At 38.7% G+C, this 21,418-nt stretch overlaps 1 protein-coding gene across 1 annotated transcript; it reads left to right on the plus strand.

Moving 5' to 3' along the window:
- The first annotated feature begins 396 nt into the window (after window positions 1–396).
- LOC307157264 (uncharacterized protein) lies at window positions 397–16,644 on the plus strand. The gene is made up of 3 exons (XM_079869134.1): window positions 397–464; window positions 5,499–5,728; window positions 11,284–16,644. The coding sequence occupies exons 2-3, from the start codon at window positions 5,557–5,559 to the stop codon at window positions 12,684–12,686; spliced, it is 1,575 nt and encodes a 524-aa protein (XP_079725260.1). The 5' UTR covers window positions 397–464; window positions 5,499–5,556; the 3' UTR covers window positions 12,687–16,644.
- The last annotated feature ends 4,774 nt before the right edge of the window (window positions 16,645–21,418 follow it).

Below are 21,418 nucleotides of genomic sequence, written 5' to 3' on the forward strand. Positions count from 1 at the left end.
TTACTGGAGTATATCCCTCATGCAGAGCAAAGCATCATGAGGACAGTATATAGTTATTATTATCACTACTGAGTTAAAATGTCTTATGTCTTGAAATAAAATTTTGGTCATATTGCCCACCCCAGAAGGACATCATATGAATTCTGCTTTATTAAATCATACACTGTTTTAACATGTATTTTTTACCTGTAAACACACTTGTAGCTATTTGCATATTAATACTGTAATATGTGGTATAAAAAGTTTCTGCACCCAAACATTATAGTTTTGGCCATTGGACATAATCACACACTTTTTCATTACTATTTCTTAATAAGATATATATTTGTAAATGTCTGTGTACTGTACATTTGTGATTTTAGACACAGCATAGTGTGTGAACGGGACTTTTATTTTGGTTTGGTTGTGTGACGTCATAAGGCTGCGCCGCGCTCCTTCATTTGTTGTAATTCGGCTGGAGAAAGGTTTGTGTTTTAAGCATATAAAGTGTTTAAATCAATGCAAACTCTTTAATCAATATAATCGTGTTTACAAGCTATGTAAAACTAAATTAACCAACCAGAATGTAACGTATTTTTTAAATCTAATATTAATAAGCAGTGTTTTGTGCGAGTAAAGCAAATCTATACATAAAGTAACAGTAACAGAAGAGGAGCGTCTCATTTCGCTCCCTGTATCGTCAGTCAGTTTATCTTAAACAAGAATTCTGTTTCTGGCAAGTAGTGATGGAGAAATGTAGTTTTTTTTTAACTAAATTGAACTAAAAGTAGTTTAAAAAACGAAATGTCTAGAAAAATAGCCACTGATAGCAGACTAATGCAGTTATTAGTGCAGTTATTAGACTACACTAATGCTGGAGACACTTAACGACTGGCTGACACACTCTCTGACTGTTCATCGACTGTCTGCAGCAGATTCTGTGAACACCGACTGTAAACACAGCCTGAACGCGCTGAGTGCATGATCAGTCATAGTATCAAATTACATTCATAACCGGCCTTACAGTGAGTGTGTCCCCGGCTTTATGCAGTTATTAATGCAGTTAGAGAGAGAGAGAGAGAGAGAGAGAGAGAGAGAGAGAGAGAGAGAGAGAGAGAGAGAGAGAGAGAGAGAGAGAGAGAGAGAGAGAGAGAGAGAGAGAGAGAGAGAGAGAGAGGAGAGAGAGAGAGAGAGAGGAGAGAGAGAGAGAGAGAGAGAGAGAGAGAGAGAGAGAGAGAGAGAGAAGCATGTGCGTCAATATTATTATTTATTAATTAATCCAATTTGTTTTAATTAACCCTCTGGGCTTCTTCATTAATGTGTTACACTTTGCTTTTTTTTTTGCTACACTGTCAATGTTGCTACACTGTTACATCGTCAATGCAAGTGAATGGGAGAAAATAATTATTTTCTGATCCCGTTTGAATTGTGCCATGAATGTGAACATATGTTGTCTGTGAATTTTTTATATAATTTTTCATGTTACGAGTTTGACAGTATATTGTATGATTCTTTGGCTAGCAGTTGTGGAAAAGACATAACGAGAAAGACTACATGTCGCCTATGTGACGTCACCCCTTAACACATTTTCCCTCCACTTGTCAAATCACGGAGCTAATGCTGCGATAATCTATGGAGACAGATCGAGATGCCTGTGTGTTTTGTACCCAAATGTCACCATTCAAACCGAATGGGCTGTTCTTTCTTCAGATTCCCGTCTGAAAGCAGCGAAGAGTTGTAGTCCACAAAGTGCTCTCACACAAAGTCTAACCGTATCAAACTTCTACCCGCTAAATTGTAGCATTCTTTACACGAAAAATTATATTAAAAATTCACAGACAACATATGTTCACATTCATGGCAAAATTCAAACGGGACCAGAAAATAATTATTTTCTCACACTCACTTGCATTGACGATTTTTCAACCTAGAGGTCCAGTGGGGTTAGCGGAAGGGGCGGGACTTATCAGCTCTATAGAAATACAGAGTGGCTGTTTGATTCCAATTGTTTTTTTAGATATGATTTCTCCAACTTTTATATATTTATTTTATTTAGATATATATTTAGATATTCTAAAAGACTACTTTTTTTATTAATTTTTTTTTTTTTTAAGATAAGTATCAGGTTTTGCACTATGATTACAATCAAACAATAACATTTGGTTAGAAAGGGAACAAAATGCAAACATTTTTGTTACTCAGTATTTGATAATTAAAAAAATCGAACAAAATAAGGGATGGATAGTGATAATTCAAAACACTTTATATACAGACATTTTGCAATTAATTGGTATTTTATTCATTTTAATTCTATAAATGGTAATAAAAACTTTAGAAAAGAACAGCATTTATGATCTAACATCAAAGACATAATAAAATAACATAACAGCAAACAATCACTATCAAACTGTTGGTTAAAAAGATTAATAAAAATTTAATAATAATAATAAATGTTATTTTAAGTATATACATACAAACTGTAATTATTTTATGTATTGTTGCAACAGATATCAGGAACTCTTATGCTAAGAGCAAACAATAATTTTCAAACAGTAAACTGATCAGTTTAAATTGAACAAAAAGAATAATAATAATAATAATAAATATTTTATCTATATACATACAAACTGTAATTAGTTTATTTATTGTTGCAGGAACTCATATTATGCTAAAATAATATCAAACAGTAAATTGATCAGTACATTGAAACTATTACATTTAACTATTTACATTCAAACTGTAGCCTAATTATTTTACACATTGCCTGTACAGGTGGGATTGATCTCCCTCCACAGAACGAAAGAGTTGTAGGCCGAGACATCAATAATATTGAAGAAGAGAGCCATGGGCCAGCGAGCTGTCTTCCGTCCACATGTGTATGTTGAAACAGTCTGTAATATTACACACACATACAACATTTCAGTAAATGTTTGGTCATCTACTTGATAATGCAATTTACTTTTTTCCCAATACAATTTATCATTTAGCTTAGAATTTAAGTTTTTATTGTACAATTATTGTTAGCATTGAACAAATACAAAGTACCACATACCTTGTCTAGATTGTCCACTCCACCTTTGGTGGCGTTGTAATCTAAAATCATCTCTGGTTTTCTGTCCTCGCGCTCGCTGTGTGTGGTGCTCATTAGGATGACGTTCTTCTTCTTTTTAGGGCAGTATGACACGATGGTGTGTGTCTCAGTGAATGCGAAGAGAGATGATAGAGGAGCCCTGTTTCCAGTAGTCACCAGTGCACTTGGGAGCTCTGCTCTGTTTTTGCGCACAGTACCCAGCATCCTTTTTTTTTTTTTTTATGCAAGAGCTCTGTGCCAAGAGCATAGGATGTGAAGAAATTGTCACAAGTGACAATGTGCCCCTTCAGATCCTGTATCATGTCATGCACCACACGTTTTCCCAGGTTTCGCTCGTGTTGTGCTCCTGCAGGTTTGCCTGTGTACACCTGCATATTGTGGCAGTAGCTGCTTTTAGCATCACAGGCTGCCCAGATTTTAAGTCCATATCTAGCCGGGTTGCTCGGCATAAACTGCTTGAATTGGCACCGGCCTCTGAAGCCAATCAAGCACTCGTCCAAAGTTACATACAAGTCTGGGTTATATATAATGGGAAGCCTTTCCACCCATTTTTCCCACAGTTCACGTATGGGTGCCAGCTTGTCAGCTTCTCTTCTCTGGGTTGTCAGCTTCTCTTCTCTGGGTTCTTGTGGTTTTGTCATCAAAACGTATAACACCTGACAATCTGATGAAATCTTTCAGAGACTTGGTTGCTCGAAAAATTGCTCTTCCCATCTCCCCATGCCACAGGCTGCGTGTTGCTTCGCCATGTGATTTCAAAACCCCAGCAAGAATGAGAAGACCCATGTAGCCTAAGCTTCTATTTCAGGCCAGTCAACCTTTCTCCACTGATCCCCATCAACTCGATTCCCCTCCATATTTGTCATGCTTACTAAAATGTTCTGAATAGAGCTTGGGAAATACAACTCAAAAGTAGATTTGATGTCTTCAGCTCTTGAAATGGCATACCTTGTGGGACCAGGTGTTTTCCTCATGATCTCCTCTCCTCGTGCTCTTCCTGGAGTTTGTGGTGGAGGAGATGAACTCCATAGTATTTCTCCATTTTTTTTTATAGGAATGATGGATCTCCCTCAGGGCCTTCCTCCCCTGAATCCTCCTCTGATGGCTGATCCTCGGTCATCTGGAAATCTGGGTCAGCCTCCAAATCTTCCTCTATGTCTGAAGTGTAATCTGGTACACTAAATTCTTCGTTATCACTTGCCTGAAGCAAGTATTCAAGGGTCTCTTGAGCAGTATATCTTCTTGCCATTTTTGCTGAAGAATGAACTGTGGACTGTGGTAGCAGGCAGAGGGGAAAGTGATCGCTTTATAAACAAATACTCTTATTGGCCTGGTGTTTACCGGGGGGCAATCTTGATTCTTTGATCTAACCAGTAGCCATGGTAGCAGGCAGGGGTGAAAATGTTTGGTTTATAAATGTTTGCACTCTTGATGTTTTAGAGTGTCACCCCTTCATTGCTGTACACTTTTTTTTTTTTTTTTTGCACAGTGGCTGATCTGTAGTTTGTACCAACAAAAGTTTCTCTGAGTTTTCCTATTTTTTCATATTTCCCATTCATTTCCTATGGTCGGCCATTTTTGCACGAAGGAAGCTAAGTGTGACTTTTTTTTTTTTACGACCCTTTAACATATCTGAATAATCTCCTTGGTTTTTTTGTGTGTTCACATAGGTAATATAACAAAAGTCAGCAAGTTTCATCCCCCTCCGATGAAGCAAAAAAATAAAAAATTTCAAAAGCCCAGAGGGTTAATTCGTTCATTCTTTTTTTTCTATTAGTGACAGTAGACTAGCCTAATAAATGAAACACAAAGCCCTTTTAACAAGTATAGGCCTATCAATAATTATGTATTTGTTATATGATCTATAAATATTATCTATAAAACCCGTGCAGCAGGACTATCAATTTATATTCAGTTTAATTTTCCATTGATTATAGATAGGACTATATACTTTATTTATTAAAATTAAACTGCATGTTTCCATTCATTGTGAAGTTAGACATTGAAAATTGCAGATCCAAGCGTATGGGGCTTATCTTGCATATGGGGCTGCATGGTTTTTCTTGCTATGAATTGTCTCCTATTATCCGTTATTACAGTTAACTACGCAGAGTGATTTGGGGCTGTAATGCGGTCAAGACCTGCTGGAACTACTTTAGCTGTGTGTTTCCCTGAAAATAATGCACACCTTAGAACCCTCGTCAACCAATCAGATTCAAGCATTCAACGGCCCTGTAGTATAACTTTATTTAATTTATATTATACAAATTTAATACAAAATAAAAATCATAACTAAAGTATATAAAATATAAACTCTCTCTCTGACTGACTCTCTTACCAGTGAACTGAACTAGATCTGATTGAGATGCACTCATAGATTTAGTTTGGATTTATTTTTCTTTCTGTTAATTATTCTCATCTTAAACAGGACAAACACAGAAAAACCCTGGCGAAGCGACTGAGATCCACCTAACACTATTATAAAGATGGCTTTTATAAAAGAGGAGAGTGAAGACTTCAAGATTGAAGAAGTATTCAGTTTGAAACAAGACGAAACAGAGGAACAAACAAAGATGACATTTATTAAAGAGGAGAGCAAAGAGGTGAAGATTCAAGAAACATTCAGTGTGAAGCAAGAAGAAACTGAGGAACAAACAGGTTGGTTTCATTCTCACAGCTGAACTCAGTCATTTGATCCTAGGGCTGGGTGATATGGCCTAACAAAGATTTAAATTGATTCCCCCCCGTACTTAAAATCAATCTGCAGATGACAAAGAAATTGTTTAAAACAAGTTTTAACTTTATTTTGTTTTGATATTTTCCCTTCGTGGATTTGATCTGGATTTCCACCTTGAGGTTAAAGTGCAATCAGAAACAACAAGCCAAAAAGACAAGATGGCAGGCCCTGCCTTTGTAAACAGTGAAAATGTAACACATGTGACCCCTTTTGAAACGTTTAACATCTTGCTATTCAGTAGATAGGAGGTAGTTCTGATAAAGTGCAAAAAAAAAATTCAACAGCATTAAATATTTGTTTATTTGTTGTGTTGGTTTGAGTTTGAACATCCTTTTTTTTTAGAAAAATATTTGAAGCTTGGTAGAACATACCTGGGGTCCAAAACGTTCAGCATGTGCATAAGCCCTGGCTTTTCCACAGTATATTAGAATATTTTCCATATTATATTAGTGGAGTAGATTGCGACTGCATCTGTAATCGCTTTCCACCGTTCCCAGTCATGTAAGAACTACGGGAGCCCAGAGGGTGGAGTCGGCGGATGTTAAACAACTATTTTCATTCAAAAAGTCGGTATAAACTACACATTCGAGTTAATCGATGCCCTGTTTAATCCCTATTAAATGACAGTTCCATTCTTCGTCTGCGGCCGGCCGGTGTTTTCGGCTCGATCAGGTCTGTACTTTGGAAATGTCGGCTACACACTCTTGTCTGGTTTGTAACTGTAAAATGGTCTCGTCTTATATTAACTACCCACCTCTTCTGTATTTCCTTGTCTTTAGGAAACGTGTGGAAACTTAGAAAAGTGTTAAATTTAGCAGATGCTGTACACTGCGGCACACAGCAGTGGTGGCTAGAGGAGCTGTCCTCCCGTCTTTGAAAAGATACTTTCATACGTTTAGATGTCATTTTATATATATATATATATATTTATGTTTATGTAATATAATAAAGCAAATAAGCATCAACAATATGAGTGGAGGCTGTTTTGTCTGTTTTTGTGACTAACGTTACCGTAGTATAGGCAAAGAGTATAGAAGACAATATAAGTTATTAGAAAAAATAGTACATAGCACTCTACAATCGCCGGAACGGAAGTAATCCAGCATCCTTATATTTCACCAGAAGTATGTCATTCACCGCTGTGCATACAGCCTATTATGAAACTGTCTGATCTTTTACAGTTCTGCTGTACGGTTCAGAGAGTTGGCGGGTTATCAAAACTGACATGAGGTGAATGGATGTGTTCCATAAAGAACTGCAGAACAGACTTTACATTGCAGTTACATAGGAGCATCTTCGGTTTAATGGCTTTGTTTTCCATATAGACCAGAGTTGGGAGAAGGCACCCTGAGCCTTTCCCAGCCTTGTAGTGTTTCCACTGTTGGGCCAAAAGCAAGTGTGCTAGTGCGTGTCAGGGTCAGTCGTGTTTCCACTGTCACTTCCTGGGCTTCCTGAGACCAACAGCCAATACCTTGATCCAAAGCGGTCCAAATGGGTCTAGAGGAATTAACAAAGGCAGAGTTTATCTGAGTCGGGAGAAGTTCAACACTAGCCTGACGTGGTCATACTCAGATTCTAGTCAGAACATGAGTCTGATACTGCTCCATTGGGCTGTGATTATGGGGCGTGTTTCAACTGAACCTGGAAAAGAAAATGCCTCTGCACTCAATTGGATAGACCTACAACCAATCAGAGCAACTGAGCGCAGCATCTGGACCAATCAGACACGCACAAATTATTCATTTTATTTAATGAATAATCCAGCCAACTTACTCTCCCAACAAAGGTCTATGAAACTTCCCCCAAAACTAACATCTCAAGTCAAGATAACACACTGGCAGAACCCAGTGTCCTGTTACAGGACACATTAAGACTGATAAGACCCTTTTACGATCCTAAGGAATTTCCAGAGAGTTGTGACTCACTTAATTCTTGCTGAGAAGGAGAAATAACCCCTTTCAATCATATATATTCTATATATATCCACGTGAGAAATGTATTAACATATATCTAATTTTCCTATCTAATGATTTTCCTTTTGTCTGGTTTGGTCTACGCCTTCTGTTTTGGATGAATGTTTCAGACTTGATGTTGACTTGACACAATCATATGTGTAGCATATGTGTAGCATGTTTAGTCTCTATAAACTCCCCCATTTGTTAATTCACATTACATTTTGCTAACTTTGTGAGGCATTGGTATTATAAGACTCGTGAAGATTCTTTTCGTGAACACCCAATCAAATTACATATTAAAATGCCCTGCTAGGAAAAAAAAGTCATAAAATCTCCCTCCAAAGGGAACACTTCTTATTGGCTCACACACCCCAGAGGGTGTGACATCTTCACGCTTTAAAAATCACTGATCACAAGATCAGCTTTCTTACACCTTTTTACCTCTTGGCTCTCTTAGCCTCCCAGCCTTTTAGGCTCTTACTCTCTCAGTCCCTTTCTGAAATCTTAAAGGTGCATTGCGCAACATTTCATGTTAAAAATACCCATTTTTCTAACCCATACATGCCTAAACAATTGCCTGATGGGCTGAATGAGCCCTTCTCTGATCACTGCGATTGCCTCTATAATCCTGTACAGTAAAATAAATAAGAGGGATTCGGGTCGGAATTTGAGACTGGGCGTGACGTCATGCGCGTTCAGTTGCAGTGTTGCAGTTTCGCTTGTCGCCAGAGGGGGCATAGTTCTGCAAAAACTCAGAGACTTGCGCAATGCACCTTTAATGTGAAGATGATGCTGAACTAGAAGTCCCCCAAGGACTCCCAAGTTTGTGCCAGGCTGCGGCCTTGTCTTTTCATTCATTAAAGATCTTCTGACTCCCACTGGTTCTCTCTCATCAAGACCACATCAGCAAATATCAACTGGAGCCTCAACAAATTTCAGTACCAGCTCGCCTCGACTCGCCTTTGTTTGGTTTTCCACTGTCTAAAAGTTGTACCTGTACCTGCTTCCAGGTTCTTTTTTTCGTATCACCTCCGGCAAGGTTCTGAGCAAGATGAGGCGATACTAAAATGTGACGTGAAAACACGGCAGACTGCTGATTGGTCAGAGAGAATCATCACTGTTCACTGCATCATCATTGCATGCGCCAGACACGATTTCCTCCATTGTCCTGTGTGTGTGGGTAGCGGGTGTGTGTCGCGTAGAAGATTACGTCATGGCAGTCTCCTGCGGCGTCACTATAATGACCAGGTACTATTGTGGAGCTACTATCTGCAATGGAAAACAGAGCGAAAAGCGAGCCGAGCCGAGGCGAGTTGAGCTGGTACTGGTAATGGAAAAGCGCCATAATACAAATGGGTGAGACATGCAAGTATCAAACTTAGTCTCATTATTTGATACATTAAGTATCCTTACCCCTTTTAAGGAAGGGCGTGTTAGAACTAAACTGATGGTTTGCTCAAGGCTGTTGATCTGCTGAATTTCAAACAATGCTATTACTTCTTGCTTTCCTGTATTCTGCTTCAGCTCTCTTTCCCTTGGTAAACTGTATGTATGTATGTGTATGTTAGAGTAGTTTAACTGTGTCTAGTTAACAAAGTCTTGTTCATGTCACACTTAAAGTTGTCCATGTCTCAAACTCATATCTGGAGTCAATAATCAGATTTTTGCTCCAGGCTCTTACTAGTACTGCACAGTAAGAAAGACATTTCCCATGCCCTGGAAATGTACATTTCTTAGAATAAATAAACAATTAATACTGAGTGTTCATGGCACCAACAGGTTAATTGATTGTAATATTAATTTTACTACATTAAGTTAATTCTATTAACTGATCCAAATATTTATAATCAACTAAAACAAGTTATGATTGGTTATTAATATTTCTTACAGCTAATTTGCTACAGGAGTAATGCATAGTTGTCAACAGAACTCAACTGCACACTGGAAGTAGTAGAAGAAGAAGATGAGGGCAGTGTTGTAAAAATAATTTTATAAAACAGATGGTTCCAGTCCTTGATTCTGATTGGTTGAGCCGTGTTTGAAGCTGTTGTAAATTACCCAACAAACATACACCTGTGACAGCATTACATTATTATTACTGCGCAACGTTTGTGATTCAACTCCGCTCCGCGTCGTGCCTAACAATGCCCTTTAGCTGTTCTAAATTCACTGTAGATCACGGCTTCATGGGGCTTATTGCTTTATAAGGATGCACGGAGTACTTACCAACACGATCATCATTTTTGAGAGAAATAGTAAACTTCCCGACCTCAAATGTTGTGAGTGGGGTTAAATTCGGCTGGCATTCAGGCTGTTGTAAACGAATTCAATCCAAGCACTCTTTGGTGACGTGGATGATTACGATACTGTTGATCATCTGTCCATCATCGCATAAAGCCGCCATTGACAATTTGATTGGTCCAAACAGCTCTGGTTAGGAGCATAGTTGCTCCACAGCAAATCAAGTCCAGACCGAACTTCCCGACCTAAAATGTTGTGGATGGGGCTAAGTTCGGCTGGCATCCAGGCTTCCACCAAGTATGATTGTTTTATCTTTCTGAAATGTGCCCCCAGGGCACTAAATAAAAAACGGTTGGTATTAAGACAAGTAGACGATGTTAAATAAAGATGTGAACTGACTAAAACGTTTTGAGCTTGTCCACTTTTGACCACTTCCAGCGGTAACGCGAGAGGAAAGACAATAACACGTTAGACTGGATTGCTTTTGTTGTGTAGACACTCATGTGGTCAAATGTGTTCAAACAGCCACAAAAGACGCCTACTGACCTAATGCGTAAACATTATGGGAACCGTGGAGGCCAGACACGATTTAAATGATGTCGGCTGAAGACCCAAGTTTGGTTTGAAGACAAAAATGTACGCACAATGTTCTCTCACCATTCTTGATTTCTAACGCACTTACCATTTTCTTAGAGGTCTTGTATATATCAGAGTAGAAACGAAAGCTGCTGCTCGCCATATGTTTTCACGTCATCTCTAAAAAGAGTTCATATGTAAATTGAGAGCTTCTTTTGTCCATTAGGTTGAAAGATCTGAAAAACCCATACATTTACCTGCCCATAGACCCTCCCCTTGAAAAAATCATGATAGAAATGGTTGAAAGTGGACAAGAGATGGATTAAAACACCAGATATAAACAGAAATGTGTCTCCCTCCTCTACTTGGGGTCCATCTTAAAACAGAGACTTTTTTTTAAGCTGTATTTGTTTAATAGATCAAACCCAATGAAATGATCTTTCAAAGAGCAATTCATAAGTAGCCTGTAAGCCATATCATTCCAGACTAACATGCTTGTTTGTAATTCAAACTGTATTCCCTCCTGCTACCTTTCTCAACCTCTACTTTCTCCATTGCCACAGCAGCATATTGTGTTAGAGCACCTCTGCTCAATACTTATACACTGCAACAGCCAAATTTGATCACCATCATTTATCAAGACAGGACGTGCAGGTAAACTTATAACACTGGGGTTAATTTGTTTTTGTCTCTTTTCGCCTTAGACCTGATGGCATTGAAAGAGGAGAGTCAAGGACTCAATGAAGTGGAAGAGAACAAACAGTTTGAGATGCATCATGATTTCATAACAGGAGAAGAATCCACACAGACTGAAAAGATAACCTCACGAAAAAGAGCCCAGAAGACCAAATTTAACAGTTCTAATCTAACACAAAAACAAAACGTTCACACTGGAGAGGAGCCTTTGACTCACGTGAGAATTTGCACAGTAGAGAAGCCGTTCACATGTGTTCAGTGTGGAAAGAGTTTCAAATTCAAAAGAAACCTTACTACTCACATGAAAGTTCACACAGGGGAGAGGCCTTTCACCTGCAAACTGTGTGGGAAGAGCTACTCACAAAAAGGAAATATGAAGAGACACATGAACAGTCACACTGGAGAGAAGCCGTTCACATGTGTTCAGTGCGGAAAGAGTTTCACAGTCAATAGAAACCTTACTGCTCATATGAAAATTCACACAGGAGAGAGGCCTTTCACCTGCAAACTGTGTGGGAAGAGCTTCTCACAAAAAGTAAATATGAAGACTCACATGACCAGTCACACTGGAGAGAAGCCTTTCACATGTGATCAGTGCGGAAAGAGTTTCACACGTGAAGGAAACCTTAATTCCCACATGAGTCTTCACACTGGAGAGAGCCCTAACACCTGCAAAGTGTGTGGGAAGAGTTTCTCACAAAAAGGAAATATGAAGACTCACATGAAGAGTCACACAGAGAAGCCGTTCACATGTGATCAGTGTGGAAAGAGTTTCAGATCTAAAGGAAACCTTAATTCCCACATGAGTCTTCACACTGGAGAGAGCCCTTACACCTGCAAACAGTGTGGGAAGAGTTTCACATTAAAAGGAAATCTTAAGGCTCACATGATAATTCACAATGGAGAGAAGCCAATCACATGTGTTCAGTGTGGAAAGAGTTTCAGATGTAAAGAAAGACTTGGGTACCACATGAATATTCACTTAAGGGAGATCTGTTTTATATGTCATCAGTGTGGAAGGAGTTTCACAGACAAGGATCACCTTAAGAAACATGTAACAACTCACACTGGAGAGAAGCCTAACATGTGCCATCACTGTGGAAAGAGTTTCAAATTCAAAGCATTTCTTAGGGTTCACATAAGAGTTCACACCGGAGAGAAGCCTTTCTCCTGCCCTCAGTGTGGAAAGAGCTTCACTGCTAAAGGAAACTTTCAGACACACATGAGAATTCACTCCGGAGAGAAGCCTTTCTCCTGCCCTCAGTGTGGAAAGAGCTTCACTGATAAAGGAACCCTTCTGACGCACATGAGAATTCACTCCGGAGAAAAGCCTTACCCGTGCAATCATTGTGGAAAGAGTTTCAGATTTAAAGGAAACCTTTACACTCACATGAGGCTTCACGTGTCTTAAGTGTGAGAAGAGGTACACATATCAAAGAGATCTCAAACATTTACAAAATCATCAGGGAAAGAAATAGCAGTTGTGAGTGTGAAAGGTTTATGAAATAAAAATTAAATAAAAATTCCCTGCACATTCACAAGTGATTTAATTAGGATCTGTGTAAACATTTATTTTGAAATTTCAACTTAAAGGGTTAGTTCACCCAAAAATGAAAATTCAGTAATAACTCACCCTCATGTTATTCCAACCCCCGTAAGACTTTCGTTCATCTTCAGAACACAAATTAACATATTTTTGATGAAATCTGAGAGCTGGCTCACTCCTACATAGGCTTCTAGGCATTTTCATTCTGCCGGTCCAGAAAAGTTTAACGTGTGGATTACTTTTATCACGGATGGATAGGGTTTGATGGACTTCTAAAAAATATACCCATTGACTCCCACTATAAAGCTTGGAAGAGCCAGATTTTTTTATATATAACTCTGATTGTATTTGTCTGAAAGAGGAATGTCATATACAGATAGGATGGCTTCAGGGTGAGTAAATCATGGGCTAATTTAAATTTTTGAGTGAACTTTCCCTTTAAAGCTGCATTCCGTAACTTTTTTGGGTTAAATTATCCAAAAAAAATTTGAGCAAGTACATACATAACACGCAAGTGTTCAAAACTCTCTGCTTGCCTTAGCTCAATTCAAAACGGTAAGCTTGTAATAATGTTTTTAATTCCAATGGTACTGGTGGATTTCCGTGGGAAATTCGAGCATGTCTTTGCGTTATTACGTCACATCTGTACATATAAAGAAGAGTCTCGGCTAGTCGGCTATGAGTGTGAGGATGTTGGAGTTGGAGATTTATAGTCTTTTCTCACTGCACCTGATATATTTAAACTTATCAATTTGATGGCAGATCCAGAAAGGTTCAAACGACAATCACCAAGGACAACTGGAGATTCACCTGTTGTAATGCAAAAGACTTTGTTTGGACTTTGGTTCGCTTCCTGAGCTTTGGCTTTACATCGCATGCGATCTACTAGTTCAGTGTGAGTAGGTAACCTTGCTGAAATCGCACAGACATCGCGCAGTGTATGCCCGCCTTTACCCCTTCCCCCTTCCCCCTTCCCCTTAGTTTTGCATGTTCACGTGAGAGTAAGGGCTATCCCAATTCTCGTTTTGATCGAGGAAACAAAAATGCTTGGTTTTAAGGGGTATCTAGTATCTACCACTTCCCCTTAGCCCTACCCCTCGATCAAAATGAGAATTGGGATAGCCCTTACTCTCACGTGAACGTGCAAAACTAAGGGGAAGGGGTAAGAGAGTATTGGGATTCAGCCTTACCCTATGGGAGAGCAGAAACAATAGAAAGACAAGCATTCACAACACTTTATCAAGGATACGCACTTTGACGTAACACCCCCACACTTAAGTTTACAAATCCACTGAATTGTAAATAAACCTCATTAACCCATAGGATTATAGACTCTAGATAAGGCATCCGCTACCACATTCTCAGAGCCTTTTTGAAGTTGAATATCTAGGTTGTATTCCTGGATTATTAAAGACCAGCACATCAATGGCCTGTAACTTAAAAGTAATTGAAAAAAAAAAGTAGCCTCTAACATATCCACCTGTAACTTAAAAGGTAGACCTAAATCTGGTTCAGAGAGAACTGGAGCGTTACAAAGAATATCTTTGGTGAGAACAGAATACTGCAAAAAGTTATCTGGCGTTACAAAGGCAGAAATTTCTGAAGCTCGTGGTGTTAAAGGAACTTGCCAGTAGACTTTCAAAAGATCGAGCTTAGTTACATACTTAGCTGATCCGACTCTGTTTATACAGCCTTCTAAACGGGGCAAGGGAAAAGAGTTTGGCTTAGTGATGCATTTTACTTTTTGATAGTCAGTACAAAAGCAAGGTGAACTCCAGGGACTTTCACTAGGTGTTGCGAAACCATTTTGGAGTAAATACTCAACTTCAGCCCTCATAAACTCACGTTTAGCAGGATTAACTCTATATGGAAACTGTTTGATTGCCAAATTCTCACCAACATCAGTGTCATGAACCAGAACAAAATGCAAGCACGGTTAATGCAATGCATATTTTTTCAAGTAGTGCAATTCAACAAGCTTTTTTGTTTCAAAAACATTTGTCATTATTTTACTTCCATATAATTCACACCAGACATAGACAATAGACCACAAGGGAGCTTACAGGGGGCTATCCTTTTTATTTTATTAGCATCTTATCAGCCTTCTCTAAAAACACACATGACATGGTTTTAGAAAATGTTTCATAAAATTCATAGTTTTAGAGAACATCCTCAGATTTGAAGTGAAGCATGAGCAGACTTGTGACACCAGCTTTAACAGGTTCTAAGTTGCTACACTAGTCACATAATAATATATTCTTAATATTTGTATTTGACAAAATATTCCTCCAGACACATAAAAAAGGCCTTTTATGAGGATAAACTAAAGATAAAAACAAAAAATTATGTATAGAACAACACTGTTAGCTTCAATGATGTGAATCACCAAAAAAAAAAAAAAGTTCTTTAATGTTCTACTAAAGTAAAACTCACCTATATCTTACATGGCAAGACAATAAATATATTATCAGAATATTTTCCATTTTAAGTGACCTATTCCATTAGCATGAATAAATCAACCTGCTCAGCAAAGTTTTACTTCTTCCGACTTCCAGTTGGCGAGGGCTCATCCAACAAATGATCACCTTCCTCAAACCAACTTTCCATCTCAATTGCTTCAGCTTCTCCAAGCGAATCGTCCTTCAGCTACAGGTTCAACACTGAATTGGACTCTGTGAAATCTTCTTCACCAAAATCGCCTGACAGGGAGACTTTGGCAGTTACAGTGGGCTGAAAACTGGCAATCCTCTGTAGCAGCCCACACCTCTCACAACGATGAAACTGGCATTTTCCATCAAAGTCCGCCTGCCAGGCAGAGCACTTCATACAGCAACGCCGTACACTGACCTCCGCACCAGTCACATGACCAGTCTGCGTTTTTGCTTCACATTCATCGACTGTGAACAAAACATCCAAGCTCTGACCAGTCAGAGCTGCCACCTCTTTCATTTCACTTGTACGGGTCGTGGTCAGGTACAAATCCCTGGTGGACACACTCACCAGCGCTCCCAGTTGTGTCTCCCACAACTGAAGCTTTATCTGATCTGTGTGATCTGCTATGTAACAGGTTTGCATTTCCATTGGCACCATCCACCGTTTCAGTGGCAGAACTGACATGCATCACTTTCACAGCAGCAACCAAAGCTATGAACAAAGAATTTTATTCATCAGTATTATGACAAATACATGTAAGATCCAGACAGAATCAGTTTAGTCCTTTTTCAAAGGAAAACATAAACCGACACAACAAATGGCCATCAAATCAAACATAACATGGCAACGACAGATCCGAGAACTTGGATGTAAGTGGAATAGGGTATAGGCTATGTCAACTACATTAGGTGCTAGTAAAATGCCAATATTCAGAATGTATCAATTTAGTCCTTTTTTAAAGAAAAAGGCACAACAAATGGTAAAATAAGAAATAACATGGCAACAACATGCAAGGTTTATGTATGTGTGAGGCAGACAATCAACTACATTACCCTAGATGTGGGTGCCTGTAAAATGCCATCCTTCAAATATTCTCCAAAGTCTTCATATTGATGATGCACTGGCAGCCTTAAAACAATGCTGCAAGTGTTTGCTTCAGGGAATATCTCGGCTGGCTCATTTTCCTGCGGATGCAGAAACTCTAATGTTGCTTCTACTGGGAAACCCAGTCTAGGAATGGAGGTGGATCCTGAAGCAAATGCCAAAACCTGGCTTAGAGTAAGAGGTGATGAAGCTCCCTCTGAGGAAAAATGAACACAAAAAGGTTATTTTTTATAAAGGATTATTTATGATTATTGTTCTTAATACTTTAAATATGGATATTTTTTTCTTACAATTTTCTTAATTTTGCTACTTGCTCTATCAAGTGTACACTTTAGTTTGAACAATTTTACTGATATGTTGGTTGGTTTGTGACATTTGGCTTGTACCAGAACATCTTTGTTTTCCTTCATTCATTTTAAACCATAAATTTATATTTGCAGTGCTTCTAGAAGATGAGCAACCACCCGTGCAACAGCAGCCAGAGGAAGTGCCAGAACGTCTGGACCGGCATCCGCCACTGGAGCTGCCTTAAGGGGAAGTGGAGCAAGAGCTGCTGACATTAAGGACTATGCTGGCTCAGAAGGATGCTGAAATTGAAGATTAAAAAAAAATCAGACTCTAACAACACTGACACCAGAACTCCTGCACCGCAGCAATATTTCAAACTATTTCCGGTACTGCACTCACTGGCTTCAGTTACGATCAGTTTAACAACTTGTGCTCTGTGTTTGCTGTGCCAAATACTTATACAGCTCCACAAACCTTTGTCCCATTAACATATAAGAGGGTTGATCGAGAAATAAATAAAATGCCACTATGTCACCAACTTTTGCTGGTTCTCATGAAGTTGCGCCAAAATTTAGACTTAAACGGACAGTATGGAATTTTTCGCCACTAGGGGTCACTAACCTCTTTACAATAACAAAGGCGTAGTTTGATGACGCAACATTTGCTAAGAACTATGGAGGTTGTCGTCAACGTCAAGCCGGCCGATCTAATAATGTTTATGGATGAGTGAATACATCGATGCTTTTATCATGACTGTGATATGAAGCAGTTCGGGATTGCTAAGAGACAGCTATCAGCTCCACACGCGAGTCCCGCGGATATAAAAGGAATATGGACATTTCATTCTACCGAACTACACATGCAGAAAACTCACAGGTCAGTTTATTAGACAAATTAAACTTGTGAGGTAACGCAGCGCTGTTTCACTTGGTCTAACATTACTCTAGCACAATAAACTGCATTTGAATGTGTTGAAATTAATGTGTTAGTTTGTCTGTATGAGACTAGCAGTAAGCTAGATCAACATTAGAATAACATACAGATCATATTCTAACATTTTATCATTGTTGAACTATATAACATTGATTAGTTTTATGTAAATGTGCTCACCTGTTTAATAAAGTACATGTAGGAGCGGTCGAAGTCTCGGACGTGGAGCTCTCGTTTATATACTGTCTATGGGAGCTCTCGGCATCTCGAAAACACCGCGCTGATATTGATTATCGTTTTAGTTCTCCTTTTTTATCCAAAGTCTGCTTGCCATGGTCAATAATGTTTGAACAAAACAACAACAGCGTGCAAATAGACATTGCAAACTACACAGTTCTGCGTCAGTCGCTTTGGTTACTATCAGAGGGCTCTGGTTCATAGCTCTGGTTGCCATGGCAGCACGAGCGGAAACCAGAGACAACGCGGATATGACGCCATTGACGGCGACAAAACGGAAATAAAGAAACGGGATGTGTCTTTGAATTAAATTACAAATTTCTCCTGGTTTGAAAGTTGTTGGAAACAGTTGGGATAATGTAAGTACACAACTAAAAAAAAAATATAACATAGATATAGTGATTTTTGCTATTTTTAAAGCAAAAAAGTTACATATTGTGCCTTTAAAGGATCTGGCTTACATATTTCAGATACCAGAACGAAGCGCAGGCACTCTTTTCAACTCATGGGTCGATTACATGTTTGATGTACTTGGTGAATTACCTGTATGGCCACATAGAGACACCATCATCTCCCAAATGCCAGATAAATATAAGATCAACTTTGGAACAACTCTAGCAATACTTGACTGCACAGAAATAAAGATTGAGAAGCCAAGTTCGTTAGTACTGCAAAGTCAAAGTTTCTCAAACTAAAAGTCAACCAACACTCTGAAATCACTGATTGCATGTGATCCACATGGCGCTATCATGTTTACATCGACTCTTTTTACTGGATCATTGTCTGACAAGGAAATTGTTCAGAAAAGCAAATTCCTAGAGTTGCTGAAAACACTCATGTCTCATAGCTACCTGAACAAAGGTGATGGTGTAATGGTTGACAAAGGATTTCTCATTGAGAAAGAATTGGAAGAAATTGGACTGAGAGTAAATATCCCCCCTTTTGCTCAGTCAAACAAACAGATGTCTGCCGCTGATGTACACAAAACAAAAAAGATAGCTGCTCACAGAGTTCATGTGGAGAGAGCTATTGCCAAAATAAAGAAATTCAAAATTGTATCGGGGAGAATTCCCAACATCAGGGTATAAAAAAAAAAATCAAATTTGGTATGTTGTAAGCATGTTCTCAAATTTTCAGCCTCACATATTATAGGCTAGTTATCCTGTATTTCTCTGTGTTGAGCAAGGGATTTAAAATGTCAAAAAGATGGCTCATCTGAAATACTTTTATTGTATGTGTGTATATATATATGTGTAAAGATTTTTTTGTGACTGGAATAGTTGTATTTGTTGATAATCTACTGTGATTAGCTGTAAGTGTTGCACATTTTGACCTCTGGGGGTCCCGCATACATCATTATGAGAAATGATGTAGAGGAATGCACATTGCTTGAATGTTTTCAAATGTAAATAAAAATAAATTGTTCAACTGTTAGCTGTCATAGTCTACTTATGTAGATGTGAATATGAATATTTGAACCATCGTTCCTCCAGATACTGTGCAGTGTGCAGACTGTTAGAGTATTATTTACCTGGTAACTCAAACCACATCCGATTGGAAGTTCCTTTCCCTGTACTGTCACCCTAGCAGCTGTCTGATTGACTAGGTAACTTATTGGGGCCCCGGTCAGGTTTTTTATGACATCATATACGTCTGCTCTCACACCTGACTCTTTCCTAAAAAAGGCAGCAAGGTTGTTTTAGGTAATGTATTGCGAAACATAGTCATAGTTCATAGTCACCTCACAATGTTAGTCATACTTGGATATTGTACAGTACATGCAGCATCACAAAGATGAAAACATGCTGTTTCTCTGAGTTCATGAAGAGAATATGAATGAATGAAAATAAAACACACAGACTGTTTAACTGCAGAATAAGTACTTTGCCCACCACTGTGTACTGTACATGACCTCAACCTATGATTGATTACCTGTTTGGGTTGTAGGAGCAGATGACCGGCTTCTTTTTCCGTTTAATGAGCGGTGTTTTGTGCGAGTAAAGCGAATCTATACATGAGTAACAGAAAAGGAGCATCTCATTTCGCTCCTTGCATCGTCAATCAGTTTATCATAAACATGAATTCTGTTACTGGCAAGTAGTGATGGAGAAATTTAGTTTTTTTTAACTAAATTGGACCAAATGATTCGTAAAATGATTCACTGGTCATTTCACGTCACCTGGTGGTCAAACTGTGTAAATGCAACGAGAACAAACACAAACGTGTGTAGTTTTTTTTACAAACCAACTGCTAATGTTTTCATGAAAGTGTGATCTATTAAATGTAATCTTTACATTTATTTAATTTATATTAAACAAATTTAATACCAAATATAAATAACTAAATATAAAGTGTTTGTATAATTTGTGTTATTGAAGTCCATTAACTCTCTCTCTCTGAGGGGCTGTTTACACCTGGGGCCTCATTTATAAAACTTTGCGTAGGATTTGCGTCATAAGTGGCATACGGATGAAACACAGGACGTGCGTACGCACAGAAATATTCGGATTTATAAAACCGTGCGCACGCACATCCTACGCAGTTTTCCCTTAATAAATCACAATCAATTCTAAATGTAGCGCAGCTTTTATGGCTTCATGTCACGCCCATAGTTGCCCATAAATAGTCCGTGAAACGCCCACAAGTTAATATTCATCGATGCGAAATCATGGCAAACACAGAGAGGAAAATCAAGAAACGTAACTTCACTCACGTCATTACGCATTGTGATGGCATCATGGCATTTTATTACCATCAATTTGATTACATCTGACAAGCTACAGATGTGTTATGAGGATGAATTGCATAACATGCCAATATTATTGCAGAACATATTTCACTTTTCTTTTTGCAAATGTGTTAATTTGCATTTCTGTTGTAATCTTCGTTTGATTTTGTTTGTTTTACACTGCAGATCGATCAAACGGGTGTTCGTGTAGGCTGTTAATTGGAAGACTTGCTTTGTGAAGTCTTCATGTTATTTATGAGAGGCAGTATTGCCGTTTCTTTTACACAACGGTCTACAGTTTCACACACTTTCACGTGTTTCTTCCATCTGCCGACGGTGTCGCCATTTCTCATTTCACCCGTTTTTGTGCGTACGCCTGGGTGAGAGCTTGCGTGAAGGACCGCACATTTTCCCGTCAAGTTTGCTTTTTATAAATACCAATTATTGCGTAGAGAGCGGCGTACGCCTTCTTTTGTGCGTACGCAACGTTTATAAATGAGGCCCCTGGCCACTTCATGCGTTTTCTCAGATCGGATAGCTATCTGATTTATCAAAATGATTCCATTTACACCTGGTCACATAAATGTGTTTTTGCAAAACGGATTTAAATCCGATCTTCAATTCCCACGCTATATGCAGATTTAATGGAGTGCACGTCACCGAAAGCAACAGATATGAGCTGCATTTTATTCATCATCAGCTAATTTCAAAATCAAAGCCCGCAATAAGAGAGAGCGGCAACAAGAGCAATAAGAGCAATTGTGTGTAAGAGAGAGCGTCTCGAATGCGTTTCGTAGGGCATTTTTACACCTGGTCTTTTCACGATCGGATAGCTATCCCATCTGAGAAAACGCATGAAGTGGCCAGGGGTAAACAG

Source organism: Squalius cephalus, assembly GCF_949319135.1.
Source record: "Squalius cephalus genome assembly, chromosome: 4".
NCBI classification, from domain to species: Eukaryota; Metazoa; Chordata; class Actinopteri; order Cypriniformes; family Leuciscidae; genus Squalius; species Squalius cephalus.